The sequence below is a fragment of the Dermacentor andersoni genome, chromosome 7 (assembly GCF_023375885.2).
Source record: "Dermacentor andersoni chromosome 7, qqDerAnde1_hic_scaffold, whole genome shotgun sequence".
NCBI lineage: Eukaryota > Metazoa > Arthropoda > Arachnida > Ixodida > Ixodidae > Dermacentor > Dermacentor andersoni.
Window position 1 is genome coordinate 159052373 of NC_092820.1, and position 16444 is coordinate 159068816.

Below are 16444 nucleotides of genomic sequence, written 5' to 3' on the forward strand. Positions count from 1 at the left end.
ATGGTTATTTACGTCTACCGGTAAATATTCCCTTGTGTTACCTTATCAAATAGATGTGTTATTCATGCATTTTCTGCAGTGTAACCTCTTTTTCTTTTGTTTTGTTTTATATCGTGCGTTTCTCTCATTTTACTTGCACAGGAGGTCCCACCCAAGGTGACAAAACCTTGGGACTTCCTTCCGTGTACACAGGTGTATGCAAAGGCAATATGAAAATCGTGTGCAATAAATTTGAATTTATGCCCTTCAGCCACGAGGTCCACATCTGTGGACGCGAAATCGTTTTGCAAATTCTGCCTAGTAGTGTCAAGTAATATAACCGCGGAAACTGAGCTGCGAGTTAATTGATCCCTCTGCTTACCCAACGTTGCTCCAGTTATCTTCACAGTACGCGCAAAGTATATACTGCTACGCGTGAGAGCTCTACTAAGTCACTATGCGGCACTAGAGTCTTCTGTCTACTAGAGTTACTGTATATGAAGGCAGCCGTATACAGGAACACTACTGTATACAGGTTATGTGCTGCCATCTAGCATCCACTCGATGAATGACGGCTGTTGCCTACGTGATATACACCTTTGCGTCTATCTCCGCCTTGTTCTTATACGTGAGTAGACGTATGATAAGGAATTCTGACAAGTAGACGCAAATCCGCTGCATACTTTAAGTAGAACTTACTATTGCCCATAAAATTATGCCTGTCACTCATCTTGGAGGCACGTATGACGCGCAAGGGGTTTCACGGGGTAGTGTAAGCACTTAAGTATACCTTTACTACGCAAGTAAAAAAAAAATGCACGTGAGAACATAATGTGTGGGGGCGAGTGGAGGGGTGGTATTCTTGGCATCGTATACCCTGCACACAGACATGGCGAACAAACTCGATCGAGTGCTCACTGCCCATCATGCGCCGCCGATGTCACTCAGTACGGATACGCTCCCCACAAAGGATAGTAATTGATTGGATTGACGAGTTTATCGATTATATACTATCGTTTGAGTGTACGGTTTAAACAGGAAGTACGAAATAATACAAACCATATACGAAATTTCGCTCAGCTGCAATAAGCAAGAGTAATTCATACAAGACACAGCCAAGATTGGTCAGTGGTCTCGCCTAAATTCTGAAATGGAGCGTATTTAACATACGCTCCCTTTTTTTCTAAACGCTTATGAGCGTGTGAATTTCAACTTGTTTAAATATAGTCACAGGGAGTTGAGGGAAGTGTGCGGGGAAATATGTATATAAATTTTTTTAGTCTATGGTTCGGGCCGTTCATTTGGTATGTTTAATTTGCTACTTGGATATACTTTGATGCGTATACTGTATGTTGTTTTCGCTGTTGCCTAGATAATGGGGATGCAGCTTTGTGAAGCTGTCTAGGACAACTTTTTTCTGCAGATATTTTTTGTTTTCCTTTCGAAATGGAAATAGCGTTATTATTAAACCTGCTATGTCCATAATGTGTTGCCAACACCGTAAAACTTTCACGTTACTACTTAAAATGGACCTCGACTGATAAATCGGTTAAGCATTAATGACTGTTATGTTCGCCTAATCACAGCCACACTGCCGCCCGCGGACCCTACCACCCCCAGAGTTCTTTAGTGGAGACGTTCGGGATGCACGCCTGCCTGCTCTTCAGCAGCGACTTCCACCGGCCGCGAACCAAGCTGGGAGCAGCGGGCGCGATGACCAACTACCTCACGCTATGGCACGACGCCAACGTCCGACTCGCAACCCGCTACCACCAGCCTCTGGTCATGCTCTCGCCCCAGATCCACGCCATGTACGCAACCGCTCATCGCAGCAAGAGGCCACCGCGCCAGCAGCGCTTTTAGCCAAGTTCGCATTTAGGGCTTATTACTATAGGTCGTTACTCGGCTGGGCCCGCTAGGCCACCAAGATGCGAACTTGGCGCCAGACAGTCCATATTGCCTTGCGAAAAAAGAAAAAAAGAACTGCTCGAGAGAACAGAACTAAGGAAGAGAATAGGTAGATTAGTAACGCAGCCTGCTGTCTCTGTCTGTGTGTGGATTCGGGTAGGCGCTGCAGGGACTTTATGCTGCAGGGATTTCGCCACGTGCGCCGACCAGTGCCGCCTCCACATCGACGGCCTGTTCCGGGCGCTGTCGGACTTCACCTTCGAGAGGCCCCTGTTTTCCAGCGCATGCGTGAGGCCCGACTCGCAGCTCGTGTTCGCCAGCCTGGTGCTGTTCGACTCCAGACTGCCTGGCCAGTTCCAGCCGTCCCGCGGATGGTTTCGCAATGCCTGTGGCAGTGCCAGCGCTGTGCGTACCCTGCGACGCCTGGGGGCGCCTTACCGCACTGCCAGGTACGCGGTGCGAGACGCGGCTGAACTATCATCAGCGTCATCCATATCGCCATCATCTCCCGTTAATCCCCTGCAAAGCAAAGGCCTCAGTCAGCGACCTCCCAATTACCCGTGTCCTCCTTCAGTCGATTCCATCCTACACTATCAAAACAACTCGTTAAACCTGGGTTGTAGCTCTAAGTGGGAATCTTGCGCGAATATCTTCGCCTTACCTAGTTGGAACGGCGTCCATGTAACATGACTGTATGACGAGATAATGGATATAACGAAGTAATTCTGGCTCCCCCTTCAACTTTGTTAAAGGGAGGTTTTACCGTATAGTTGAAATATAAGCGTTCCTAGCAACTGTGTCGGTATTCGTGTAAGTCCGCGTTTAAAAACGCCAGACATTTAATAAAAGGTTTCGGCTGTTGTGGTTTAGTCTCCAGCCGAAACTGGTGCTGTTTTTCAGCGAGGGATTATTTGAGTACGCTCACGAAAGTGACCGGGATCATAGCCGTTGCCGTAGTAGTTCAATTGGGGTGCGTACGTAATGCGGAATGTGGGGGTTAAATCGCCACCGAAGTTGTCTTTTCGCCCACTTTCGTTTCATTTAGCTTGTTATTTTTACACTTGTATTAAAACACAGGCAATTTCCCGTATTTCTTCCTTGGCTTCATTGCCTGCTGGTTTCATATAGCTGTGACTAACAAAACGCCAATATCTTAGTTTTCCTTATTCTTGTTCTTTAGTGGTTAACGACTTATTCACTTGTATTTGTAGAGCAACTGCACTGCATATGTATAAATAATCAAACTACTCTACTCATGTATTCCTTGTGTTATTGCACTAGGCTGTAACCACAGTGTGCGCTTCTATTCATCAATATTTATCAGTGCTTCCACGATTGCCCTGGTTGCGTATTCAGTCGCTGTGCGATAACGGCATAATATGCCGTATAGCGAATTTGTGCTAATATTTCTTTTTTGTTCCCGACATTCCGAAATGCTTGGAATAGCTGCGAACTTGTCAAGCTGTTTAGGCATCTTTCTTTCACAAACCCCTCTGTCTGTATTTACGATAGAAAGTCAAAACAGACTGACCGACCGACTGACTGACTCACTCATTGCTTGATTGAGTTTTTTGTCGTCCAACTTCTCCTGCGTCGTTTTCAATGTGCGTCCACCACCTCCCACGTCCCAGGTGCGACGACATCGGGGCGACCGTGCTCGAGGTGCCCTACAACTCGCCGCTGCTGGAGTCCATGGTCGTCTTCCTGCCGGACTCGCCGTTCGGCGGCCTCGCCTCGCTCGAGCGGAGTCTTTCCAAGGACAAGATCATGGACTGCATGGCGCGCCTCGAGCAGCGGGGTCCCGTCGACGTGACCCTGCCCAGGCTGCGACTCCGCTGCGCTACGGATTTCGCCCGCCTCCTGCCCGCCATGGGCGCTCGGGACGCGTTCGGAGAGGCGGCAGACTTCTCCAACATGGCCGCCGTGGAAGAAGGAAGCCGTAGCGCCGGAGCAGGTATATGTATATACGGAATGTATTAGGAAGGAAAATGATAGGCCTAACTTTAAGAGGGACATAAACGCTGGATCTGTCATGTGGTTGTGGTGTAAGAGAAATGATTACTTGGTGGGCTTTGGTAATTTAAAAAACCTATACTTCTGCCATTTGACAATCGGCAAGGTTCTATATGCACCTTCCAGGAAGAAATCCTTACGTGTCAAAATAATTGCTGACGTGCAGGCGCTGATCCGCACACTGACGGAAACTTATAAAATTTTGTGAGGAATGTAAGACCTGGTACGAGCAACTATAGCGACAGAATGGTGTGGCAATATAACCCGCATATACCGTATGTCGTATAGCACTGACATATAGCATACATTAACTAAATATACACGGGACCTCACGGCGACGGCGACGGCAGAAAATTCGGTTGGAGTGTCCATGTAATTGCTATCACAATAAAGACTGTACGCTGTAGATGTCGACAGCGCCAGATTACAAACCTTAACGCGAAACGGGGCGCAGGAAGCCTGAAGGTGTCGGCCGCCAAGCACTTTGCCGTCTTCCGCATGGGTCTGCGCTCGGCAGGTGCCAGAGCGGCGGCGCGGCCGACAGCGCTTCCGCCGGTCGTGGACCGCGCGGACGGACGCAACCTGGAGTTCACGGTCGACCGACCCTTCCTGTTCCTGGTGCTCGGCAAGGAACCCAGCAGCGTCTTCCTCCTCGGCTCCGTCACCAAGCCGAGCGGCTAGCGGGACGATGTGGCCTCCGGGATTCGGCGGCGCGCGCGCGCGCCATCTCGGAGGCTAGGCGAGGAAGGCGGCCCGCGAGCCGCCTAGCTGCGCCCGACGCGTCACGCGCTGCTCATGAGCAGCGCGACTTTATCTTTCCAGCGGCGCGACCCGCTTCTGTTCTGTAGAACTTTATTTCGATTGTGTTTGTAATTTTAGCGAAATATTACCTGATTTATGCGTCATCTGTTTGCTTATTTCAGCGCGCTGTTAATCACTATATAACGCTTTTATGTTTTGTTGTGTCCAAGGAAATGAATAATGCGTAAGGAAGCCACCGGGAGATATGTGCGAGAACTTATAACATAGAGGAATGTAAAACTTGGAGGACGCTTAAGCTTCGCCTTTAAGAGTGGAACGCGATAGCATTCAAAGATCCCTGACTGCTTCTCGCGCTACCCGGCAACTGCAGCTTATGTAACCGTTATGTTTACTCTATAGGAAACGTTGGTTGCAAACGATATATGCACGAAGGCGAGCTTTCTGGTAGAAACTCAGCCTCGTGCGTGGGCCGATCCCGGAGTTCGTGCACAGCCGCGCCAAGAGAATATCATTTCCAGGTTTCTGTTATTGATCCGCACTTTTAATTCTACAGCGAAGCTGTATATGGCTAGGGTTCCGTGCATATTTGTTCTCCATGAACAAAAGCTACCATCAGTGGCTCATACCCCCGTAATCATTCATGCTCCCGTAAGCAAGCAAAAAATGCAATGGCTCATAGCCCCGTAAGACAGGCTACAAGCACTCGGCAAAGTGAAGCGGACAGTGCTTATAATCTTTCTAATCGCGCATACAATATAAAGAACAGCATGTCGAAAACTGTCATAATCAGACTCGTACCCCTGTGAGCAATTCTCGTTAGCAGGCAAAAAATGAACGATCCATGCTCCCGTAAAGTTCACGGCTACTCGCATTGTTTCTCACTAACACCTAGAGGGAAAACTAGCGCCACCGCCAGCGCCGTGCAGTCATGGGAATGACGGTACATGTGTATGCGAGGCTTGTGTTGGCTGGTGTTGTAAGAGGCTTCGTCTAAAGCGTGTATATGGCTACACGAATAACGCGTTCTTAAAGTAAAATTGTTCCATCCACGCAAATTGCATCTTTACTCACCTACAATGCATGACGAAGGGAAGAAAAGCAAGAACAAACGACAAACTGTTTCAAAGTGAACGCGAATCTTGTCGTCTGTCCTCCAACTTTAGCGGCCCGACTGATACTTTTTACGTATCATGTAATTGTACATGCAATAACAAGTTCTTATGGTTAAAGAAAGCATGTTGTGTAATGCTAAAACAGCGTTTTACGTGCAGTTCTAGTAGAATATGAATCATTGCGACAGACTGAATGGTGCTTGCCTGGCTCTCCGAGAACGATTTCGATCCGAAGTCACAATATACCGGCATTCCCATGCATACCACAGCGCAGCAGCGCCAGATTTCCCTCTCGGTAATAGGGCGAGAAACTCTATGGCTACACACTTTGCGTGAATTAGCTGCGATGGCGCTGCCCCTGTTGTCGTTGTCGATTTGAATGTGGATGTGTCGGTACCGAAAAGGGAGCGGTTTACGCGTTCCATGTTTCAATTTCAATTTATCTATTTACTGGTAAAAATACAGAAAATTTACATGTGCGTAGTATACATAAGGAGGTCCCATACACTGTAAAATAATTTACACCCCTAAGGGTTTTTTGAGTGTCTATAACTAACCCCCTAGCACCCTAGAAAAAGCTGGGTTTTATAGGCAATTACACCCTTATGATGGTTATTCTATATTCCAATAACACCCTATCCCTTGAGGGTGTTTTGAACAACATATTACCCTTCGACCCATGGGGTGTAAGGGTGTGATCAGGAATATATTACCCCTTCACCTATCGGGTGTAATGAGCAATATAATAGCCCTTGCTATAAGGGTGTTGAAGTACGGCATGTTGAAGCGGGTACACATGCACTTCATTGTTTGTTTCGTAAGTCTACAGTCAGGCTAGCACACAGAAATGTTATGTACGGTGTGCATACAATAGGTAATGTGTTTCCAAATGCATGGCATAGCAACTTTGAAGAAAACACATAATCACGTGTGAGTGTTCTGCGTGAAATAATCCATTTACCACAGATACAGGAAGAGTGACTGCATGGAGGGTCATTTATTCTAGCCACCTGTACAATATTTAGAGCTTGCACTACGCCTTGTATGTGGTGACAAGTCTTGTGGTCGTTCTACACTGAAGAACAGTTTTATTCAAACCAATGTTCCAGGGCACAGGCGAGGCTGGTGATGCCTTTGTGTAGCTTCATTCCAATGTCCTAAGGCGAGCCATCATAGATGAAGCCATTTCTTCATTGATCGCTGTAGCCATCTGCTTGTTTTCTACCTGCAAAATGATTTGTTGCAATTTAATGTCAGGAAAAGTACACGAAACATGACAAGCAGCGCTTCCCTGCATCATTCACTTAAATATTTCAAGATCACATGAAGACCAGGATAAAGAAAACAAGCACAGATGGTGCTTACTTCCAAGAAATCGTTATTTCGAAAGAATAAGGCATTTATTCTGCCACATCATGAATGTAGGAGAGAGAGGCTACACAATTATATGACGGCAATTCAGAAATTACTGCCTCCAAGCCCACTACTTCGCCAATATTACTGCAAACATTTTGAACTCTTTATCATTGATGCGCTTAAGTTTATGCTATCGAATGTCGCCTCACCATCCTATCTCTTCTCGTTCCAGAGTAATCGAGAAATTCATGGCATCCAGTGGTGAAGTCCAGTTGAAACAGCAGGCTGTAATTGAATTTCTGACTGCGGAAGGTTGTGCGCATATCAACATTCATCGCCATCTGACTGCAGTTTACGGGGATGCCTGTGTTGACGTCAGCACTGTGCAGAGGTGGGCAAGGACTGTGAAAGACCAAAATCCTGCCGCATCAAATCTCCAGGATCAGCACCGAAATAGACGGCCCACAATGACTTCTGATGAGGGTCATGAACATCAGGCAGATAAGTTGACTCAGGGCAATCGCAGGATCAAGCAACACCAGATTGCAACAACACTCGCCATTTCCATTGGCTCAGTGAACCACATCATTAAAGACCTGCGTTACAAGAAGACTTGCGTTTGTTGGGTGCCACGGCAACTGAAGACTGACATGAAAAAGTTCAAGAATAGCCAACAAGTTAAAATCTTCTTGTAACCCAGGAGTTTCTTAATTATCTGGTTCACTGAACCAATGGAAATGGCGAGTATTTTTGCAAACTGGTGTTGCTTGATCCTGCGATTGGCCCCATTCAACTCGTCTGCCTGATGTTGATGATCCTCATCAGAAGCCGTTGCAGGCTGTCCAGTTCGGTGCTGATCCTGGACGTTTGATGCGGCTGGATTTTGATGTTTCACAGTCCTTGCCCACCTCCGCACAATGCTGACTTCAACACAGGCATCCCCGTAAACTGCTTTCAGATGGCAATGAATGTTGAAGGGCGTAGAACCTTCCGCAGTGAGAAATTCAATTACAGCCCGCTGTTTCAAGTGGACATCATCACTGGATGCCATGCATTGATCGATTACTTTGGAATGCGAAGAGATAGGAAGATGGGGCAAGTGACATTCTATAGCATAAACATCAGTGCATTAATGATAAAGAGCCAAAATGTTTGCAGTACTACTGGCAAAGTAGTGTGTTTGGAGACATTATTTCCTTAACCGCCCTCATATTACAGCAATAACGCTGGGCAGTTTGTTTTTGTGTGTGACATCTGACCCAAAACTACAATTTGGAATGTGCACAAATAAAGATGCTCGTGTTGAGTCCAATAAATTGCTTACAAATATATCAATCCTTTCTTATGCAATAAGTTTACAATGAGAAGCCACATTATCTCACTGCAACTTTTCCCTACAAGCAAGTTATATTGAAAATAAGGTGCAGCCATATGCTTCGCTATGCATTGCAGGGTAACCATCAAGAGGTACTTTGACATTAATGCCTTGTTCCCAAAACCAATAGTGTAAATGCCAACCATTATTTCACAGGAGGTGGTGGCCACAAAGCAAAAACAAATTCGCAGGGTTTACGTGCCTAAACAATGACCTTACGTTCATCGGTTAGTATAACACATGGCATTGTTGTTTTGCCTGCCTCCTCAGGAATATACATTATTTATGGGAGTAGAAATCAGCATTTTCACAGAAGCTTGCTCCTTTAACAAGAGACACAAACGATGCTGTTCTTCAGATTTCCCAGGCAAACAATGCAAGCATCACTATACTCACTATCACAAACAATGCAAGCATCACTATACTAAGCATCACTAAGCTGACCTTTATTTTTTTTCTTAATCTATGACCTACACAGTGGCTGGTAACAACCCCTCTCTCAGAACTATTTGGCATCTCTACTAGAAGCCCTATATACCTACACTTTTTAACATCATCTTAGACATCTCCACTAAGCAAGCACATAATCCTGCTGGTATTTTTATTACAGAGGTTTTCACTAAAGATCTTCCAAGCAAGAACTTTTTAGCATCTGATCATTTAGATGCTTTGAACTGGAACAACACAGTGAATGCATCATGCTTAACAGAAGTTTAGCTATTTTAATCAAAGCACAGTTAAAGCCTTTCATGTATGAAGTTTGTCATCTGCTTTCTCTTGATCTTGCTGGTTATATGATTGTGAGTTACACTAAGATCAAACATTCTAATGGCCAACATCTTTCATCTGTGAAGCGCAGAAAGCTTTAGTGCACTTGTCAGTGTTGTTACGGCATTCTTAAATGTGATGATTAGGCTGCTGGCTGTTTAGCACTGTAGTGGCATTGTACAGGGTGATCATTTTTAAGTTTTATGGAATTTTTAAAAATTTCCTGTGGCAGTTGGCATAATTCTTGTCCTTGAGCTAGATTATTTGAAGAGGTGGACATCACTAGCATAAGAAATCGAAACACATGTCCGACTAATTAAAAAAAATTCACTATTCACTTTGTCACTAATTATTTTACTGCACATATTGCAATTTACGAATTGTAGCCAGTGAGCTTGGAAGACGTGTGCACTTGAACTTCCAGGATGACACCAGTTTAGGAATAATTCCCTGATAAAGAACACTACACAAGGGTGTTCCAGTTACTTTTGTGCATCAGTGCATAAAAGCCCATTTTGTTAAAAAAGTAAGTGGAACAACAGTGCATTTTTACGGCAAGTTTGATGGTACATATCTCCAAACTGGCGTCATTCTGGAAATCAATTCCAGAGTGGATGCATCTTGTAATCTCACTGGCTATGATTCGTAAATTACAATATGTGCTTCATATATGTGGTGGCACTGGCAAACACTCCTAGAGTTCTACTAGGAAACATAAATACCGAAGAAAGTGGATGGGGAAAAGGCACCTGTTGTAGTTCAATTGGTAAAGCATCGCACGCGTAATGCGAAGACGTGGGTTCGTTCCCCACCTGTGGCAAGTTATTTTTTCATCCACTTTCATTTTCAGTAATTTATAATTTCTTTATTTCATTTACTAATCACAAGTAATTTACCCTAAGTTGTCCTTGGTGTTAGTGTTTGCTGGCTTCTTAGGATAAGATTAATAAACATCGGCCCCTCGGTTAAGCCACTTTCTTTTTGTTTATATGTGCCATGAAGTAATTAATTGAAAAGCTAATTAATAGATTTTCGTTAATTAGTTGAACATGTGTTTCGATTTCTCGTGCAAGATATGTCTGCCTGTTTGAATATTCCTGCTCAAGGACTAGAATTATGCTATATGCAACAGGTTATACTTAAAAATTCCAAAAAACTTAAAATCATCACCCTGTATAAAGACACTGTGAATTTTAAAACAAGCTTCAGTTAACCTTACTGAATTAGCAAATGGCCAGTGTAACTAGCATGATTATCCTGGAAATCTTTTGTAGCTTTTAAGCATAGAGCATTTCACTTACACATTTAGGAATGCGAAATTTTCTTGAAATCAGCCCTTTCTTTTTAACAGCTAGCATCCCTGCCAGTTTGGTTAGACATAATGTTGCATGACTTCAATAGTACTGCAAAATCAGATTTTCTTTCTGCTCCCGGTGTCTAGTGATATATCTTTACCAGTGCCCTTAGCAGCTGAGATAACTAATGTTCCTGCAGGTAAATATCAGAAAACATTGCGATAACTGCCAAGTAAATGCAATCGTGCGTCTTGTTTACAATACAGCATGTGATCTACCTCCAGCCAGGTTTGTTCTCCATATCAGGCCAGCATGCAACTTGTACAAGAGGCACCTTTCGCATGCATGAAGATATTTTATGAGGTTATGGTGGTGTCAAAATATGACATCAACCATAATGCCTTAAACTATTATATGAAACACTTGTAGAAAGATAGAAAAGGCACCAATCTTGAATTTATCACGTTCGGTTTACAGTACCATAGTAGAAATGGCTCAACTAGTACAGGTACGCGAACGGGCTAGTTGGTATTGGTCGATGACGTTCGACAATGTGAACTCGACAAAGGATGGAGAATGAGGTGATAGCATTTGTCTCCATTTCTCGCCACTTTCGACATCCTTTGTACAAGTCCGCACTGTTGAACATCATGGGTCAACTAGTACAGCCTGAAAAAAATGTCATGAAAGGAAACTTGGCTCTCAACCTCGACAATTCTGCCTGTCAGGTATTATGGTTTCTTCAGAACTTATTTCTTTATAAAAAGTCATGCCCATCAAGTAAAGCTTCCTGAAAGAAATGAAGAACAACATCAACACCTCTCAAGGCACATGCATCAAAGGAATTAGAGCATCATACACATTACCTTTAAGTGCAAAAGTATTGTTTTTCTTAGGCAAACTGCATTTCTAGTTTCTTAAAGCCTATATATTCATTTGTCACAGCTATGGGAAAATCACAAGGTGGAAAAAGATGTGTTGGTGCAATTTCAACATTTATGTACAACAACAAAAGGTAAAGCACAGGAAGTCTCACTGCTCCTCTGTCTAAATGACACTCAGTTTCATTTGTCATGTCCACTCCCATCCTGATGGCAGCAGAAACAGGAAGAGAGCAGCGTGGTTCAGAAAGCAGACGAAGGTGCTGATATCCTAGCTGACATAACGAGTAAAGAAGGGAGCTGGTCAGGCCATGTAGTGCAGACTTGAGACATCGTTAACTAGCGCGAAAAAAACAATGGATGACAGCTAGAAGCACACACGACAGAGCTCTAGGCTTCAACTGAAATTTTGGCTACACAGAAACATAGGATCCAGGGGATGTGACCTCGACGGATGGAAGCAACATTCATCTCTCCCTTTCCCTGTCTGACAAAGGAGGTATCGGAGCAAATTGATGGATAGGTTCATTTCGAGATACAAACACTCTTTTCGGTGAGAGCCAGGGAAGGGGTGCTTACACACCTATCACCCACTTTTTGATGCAAAGTGCTTCGAATATTTTCATGTCGACCTGCCTCTAGAGCCGCATGGGCAGATGAGCACTTTGAAACTGCTCAGTGCATGAGCACCTACAGCAATGATTGGCCAGATGGCCACCAGCCACTGACAGCTGCCCTATCTTGGTTCCCCGAAGCAGTCTTTTAAACACCGACCTGCTTGACTTGAGGGAACACAGGGCTGCTTTCAGTGCCTTAGTGGCTAGTGGCCACCTGGCCAATTATCGCCATACATGCTCATGCACCGAGCAGTTTCAAAGCAATCGTGCGCTCAGGCAGCTCCAGAAGCAGGTTCATAGGGAAATATACGAACCACTTTGCATAAAGAAAGTGGGGAACAGGTGTGTGAGCAGCCGTCCTTGGCTCTTACCAAGAGTGTTCGTATGTGAAATTAACCTGTTCATCAATTTGTTCCGATAGCTCCTGTGGTTTCCAACAGTCGACATTCTGTGCATCCCATGTTTCTGTGCAGCAAAAATTTCAGTTGAAGTCTCGAGTTCTGTCTTATGTGCTTCTTTATGTTGTCTTTTTCACGCTAGATATTGATGTCTCAAGTCTGCAATGAGCACCAACTAGCCCAGGTGCCTTCTTCAACCATGTAATGCATAGGGCAGGTAACCGGTGGCACATTCGAGTTACAGAACTGATGCCAAGGGAAGAGAAGGGTAGTCAAGGACGGTAGAGAATTAGACTGTATGATGAAGTCGGGAAATTTGCAGGCTTCACTTCGAATCAGCTAGCGCAAGACAGAGGTAATTGGAGCTCACTGGGAGAGGTCTTCATCCTCCAGTGGAAAAAATATGTAGGCCAATTGTGATGAAAAAAGTATACCTGTCGGCTCAGACACCTTCACTGTCTTTTGAACAATGTGTAGGCCCAAGACAATCGGCCGGTTCCCATGCAATTGCTTCATGCTGACTAACTGCATGGGCACAAGAAAACAACTCACCATTAATGCCACCCGAGATTGACCACTTAATAAAAGAACCTCTCAAACCTGCAAACACAATTAAGCATTTACCAGCTTAATACATACATATATACAAGCCAAGAATAGTTACAATAACCATACGCTTTATAACTAGACATTAGAATAAGGTAGTGAAACGTAGAATAGCCGTAGGATGTTCAGTGCAGTTCATTTCAGGAATACTGTCGACCACTGACAGGACGCCTTAGGCAGGGTTCAGTCGTACAACAAGAAAACAAATAGTAGTAGTAATAAGCATGCGTGCGTGAAATCAAAAAAAACGAGTTCAAGGTCGAGAAAAAAATGATTAGGCTCGATGTACTTATTTACACAAAGATAAATTCATAAACAAATAGCGCAACCACGCGTTCATCCGCAACGGCACGAAAGCTTCTAGAACAAACGAGTACAACTGAAAACGAAGGATAACCACATAGCCGGGATGGTTGTGGTTCTTTTGTATTAGTTCTAGCGATGAAAGCACAAGCATTGCAAGCTACCTGCGTCATTACCTACCACGTGACCTGGAACAAAAAATAAAAACAAAACGAGTGCAAGTACACAAGCGACATTTAATACGGTTGTCACACTGCACACTTTTGGCCGCTGCACACTTTTGGCCGCGATCGATCCTGACTGGGATCTAATTTCTGGTCACGTTTGGCTTCCTTGCTGAATCTGCGGACGGGAGCCAATCGCGGTCGAAAATTTCGATCCGGAATAGGCTCAATCGTGATCGAAAGTGGCCGTGTGACACCGGTATAAGTATGCGCCCATCTTTAGCAACAGAATGAATTAGCCAAACCAAAGTATTATTTACCTGCCTGCGCCGTATACTGACGCGTAGCAGTACTTAATTCTCTACAACTCAATGTGCTGTCACAATTAGTTGAGGACACACGAACAATGAAACATCCGATATATTTTCATTTCTTTTTCACGTTCGGTGCCCGTAGGCTCCGCCTGAAGTACACATACTACACTCGCATCCAACACACCTTGTGCTGTCCTTTAAAGAAATTACGCGAAAATTACTACCACAATGACGCACCATAAAAACGCGACGCTGAATGTGACCACGTACGTACCTTTTATATGAGCCGTCCATGCGCCTTGCAAAAGGCCCTCGGTTTGAAGGCGGAGCGCTGTCACGATGTATACTCTGGGCACGCCATTTCGTTTACGTAGTGGATGGACGATGTTGACGATGGATTCCGCCGAAAAAAAAAGTCCACTTCATCACTGGTCAGGCCGAATGGAAGATGTTTTCTCGTTGGCCACGAATGACGGCCGTCGTAGGCATAGTAAACACACCGTCACAAAGAAACACCGATGTCGTAGGCCGCTACTGCCTTTCTTTCTCACGCATAATCGCGTCGCCTTCAGTCCGGATGCTCCCTTCGCGTCGATGAGCACAAAAGTACACGAAAACAACGAGGTGGTGCAACCTAAACGTAGCGAAAAACAATCTAATTACTCACAACTTCAAGACTGTCACGGAGAACACACACATGTGCACCCGGCGGCGCATTTACATTCGCTCGCCTGTGCAGCCGGTCGACTGCAGCGCCGCCCCCGCGGCACCAACGGGAACTATATATCTAGGTAACTTTTCGCCCTAGGGGAGCGTAGGTCCCTAGGTGTCGTGTAAAAAACGCACCTAGCTCCTGAAACGCCCTAGTCCCCATGCGCGCGCGCGGGGGGCCCATAGAAATGTACCATAGCGCAGATAGTGCGCGGTAGTATTATGGTAGTAATGTTTGTGCCAACTCGCCGGAGTAGCAGGGTAGGCAGTTCATTGTGCGTGCACGCAAGCAGCACGACCACGAACGAAGCGATACAAGGTGGAACAGCGCGTTTTACGGCAACTGAAGTTGTGTTTGTGTGATGCGCTTGGTGTGTGCAAAGAGCAATTTAGATGCGCGTGTGACGAATGTGTATGCACAAATAGCACGACCACGAACGAAGGTGGAACATCGCGTTTTGGCGTGCCCAAGCAGCACGACCACGAACGAAGCGATGCAAGGTGGAACAGCGCGTTTTGCGCAATCTAGTTGTGTGTGTGTGCGTGGCGCGTTTGTGGTGTGCAAAGAGCACGACGACGATCGTCTTCTAACTGCGCCAGAGCAAACCGATTGTTGGATTCTGCATAGGTATTGAACGGGCGTTCAACCTAGAGAAACACGGGATTGCGACGCGACTATAGCCGCGATGTATAGCACTGTACGTACGTAAGTTTACAGCACCGACTTTTAATTCGGAGTGAATAAGGGACACGCCACGAGTGATTTGTATGTGGAGGTTAACTCATACGTGCATTAATTAGCGGCGGTATAGAAAAAAAAAAGGGGGGGGGGGGGCGGAGGGCGGCGGGGATTGCTGAGACAGGTGCTCGAAAGCGTTTCCACGCATGTTTTGTCGGTGTACTCGATGAACTAAATGCCGCTTTGAAGAAATTGTGACGAAATGTTGGCATGTGCGTAGTGGCACAGTTTGAAATGTGTCGCAGAGTAAATCCGAAAAGAACCGAAGCGTACCATGTGTAAGAAATGTGGGAAAACTACAGCTGCAAGCTTATGTTATGCAGCATTGACCGATGTCGAGATATTGTTCTCATGAATGTAGCATCCATCGCCTTTGTACGCATGTGCTGGTTTCGGCGCACTATCATCGAGGCATTGATCAAGGTTATTAAAATTGTACCCGCAACGAGCGCGTCGCCCTGGTTTCGATTTCGGTTCTCGCTGCTATTCGTGATAATAAACAGTTTGTAAATTGTTCTTTTTGTTGGCGATTCTCTGGACAAGGGACGAAAACAAAAACTGGCAATGAAAGTAAGCATCACGTAGAATATTTTAAACGAAAAACTGTTTCAACATTCTTTAATGCAACTCTAATTCTAAGGCTGTAAGCGCCACCTATTTCCGGTAGTCAAAATGTGCCATGGCGGCTTCCTGTCAATTGGATGTGTGCGTAGCATGGGAGCTTCAATGGTACATCTCAGCTTTTTTTGGTTATCCCCAGCTGTTCCTTATATTTCCGCGTAATAACTCTTTCTTGTACCCAATACAATACCGAATAGGGATCGTATAGAAGCTCAGAGGCTGCACCTGTCATTCACATAGACAGGTAAGGTAGCTGTTCGCGACCACTTTCAACTCATCTGGGACGTACATAATTTTTTTGTGTAATTTATGCATGCTTAGGCATCATTTTTCACGCCGCCTGAAGTTCTCGCTGAAAGTACGCTTTAAATGCACTGCACGCTTTAAATTGACACCCATCTGTAACGTGTTTCAGCCGTTATTTATAGCCCATATTTTGCGGACTACGATTTTAAACTCATGCGCACTACCGCCCGTTTGTTCTGTTGCGCTCGCGATATCAATGTTTTTAGATCCAGAAGG

General features: G+C 45.1%; 1 protein-coding gene and 1 long non-coding RNA gene across 3 annotated transcripts; one reads left to right on the forward strand and one right to left on the reverse strand.

The window, feature by feature from the left end:
* The first annotated feature begins 1531 nt into the window (after nucleotides 1–1531).
* On the forward strand, nucleotides 1532–4805 carry LOC126533431 (ipis-1-like). Its single transcript, XM_050180599.2, has 4 exons — nucleotides 1532–1790; nucleotides 2073–2336; nucleotides 3519–3841; nucleotides 4355–4805. Exons 1-4 carry the CDS (start codon nucleotides 1624–1626, stop codon nucleotides 4579–4581), a joined length of 981 nt encoding a protein of 326 aa, XP_050036556.1. The 5' UTR covers nucleotides 1532–1623; the 3' UTR covers nucleotides 4582–4805.
* A 1947-nt stretch (nucleotides 4806–6752) lies between these two features.
* Nucleotides 6753–14560, reverse strand: LOC140219522 (uncharacterized). 2 transcript variants are annotated; one of them, XR_011895856.1, is made up of 3 exons: nucleotides 14126–14560; nucleotides 12899–12989; nucleotides 6753–6999 (listed from the first exon to the last, which is right to left on the reverse strand). It is a non-coding gene; the product is annotated as an uncharacterized lncRNA (long non-coding RNA). The 2 variants fall into 2 exon arrangements; XR_011895857.1 differs by lacking the exon at nucleotides 12899–12989.
* Nucleotides 14561–16444: the final 1884 nt, after the last annotated feature.

Coding starts and splice junctions, on each gene's coding strand:
- LOC126533431 (XM_050180599.2), top strand. CDS start 1,624: ATGCACGCCTGCCTGCTCTTCAGCAGCGACTTCCACCGGCCGCGAACC. Junction 2,337..3,518: donor GCGCCTTACCGCACTGCCAG/GTACGCGGTGCG, acceptor CCCACGTCCCAG/GTGCGACGACATCGGGGCGA. Junction 3,842..4,354: donor AAGCCGTAGCGCCGGAGCAG/GTATATGTATAT, acceptor AACGGGGCGCAG/GAAGCCTGAAGGTGTCGGCC.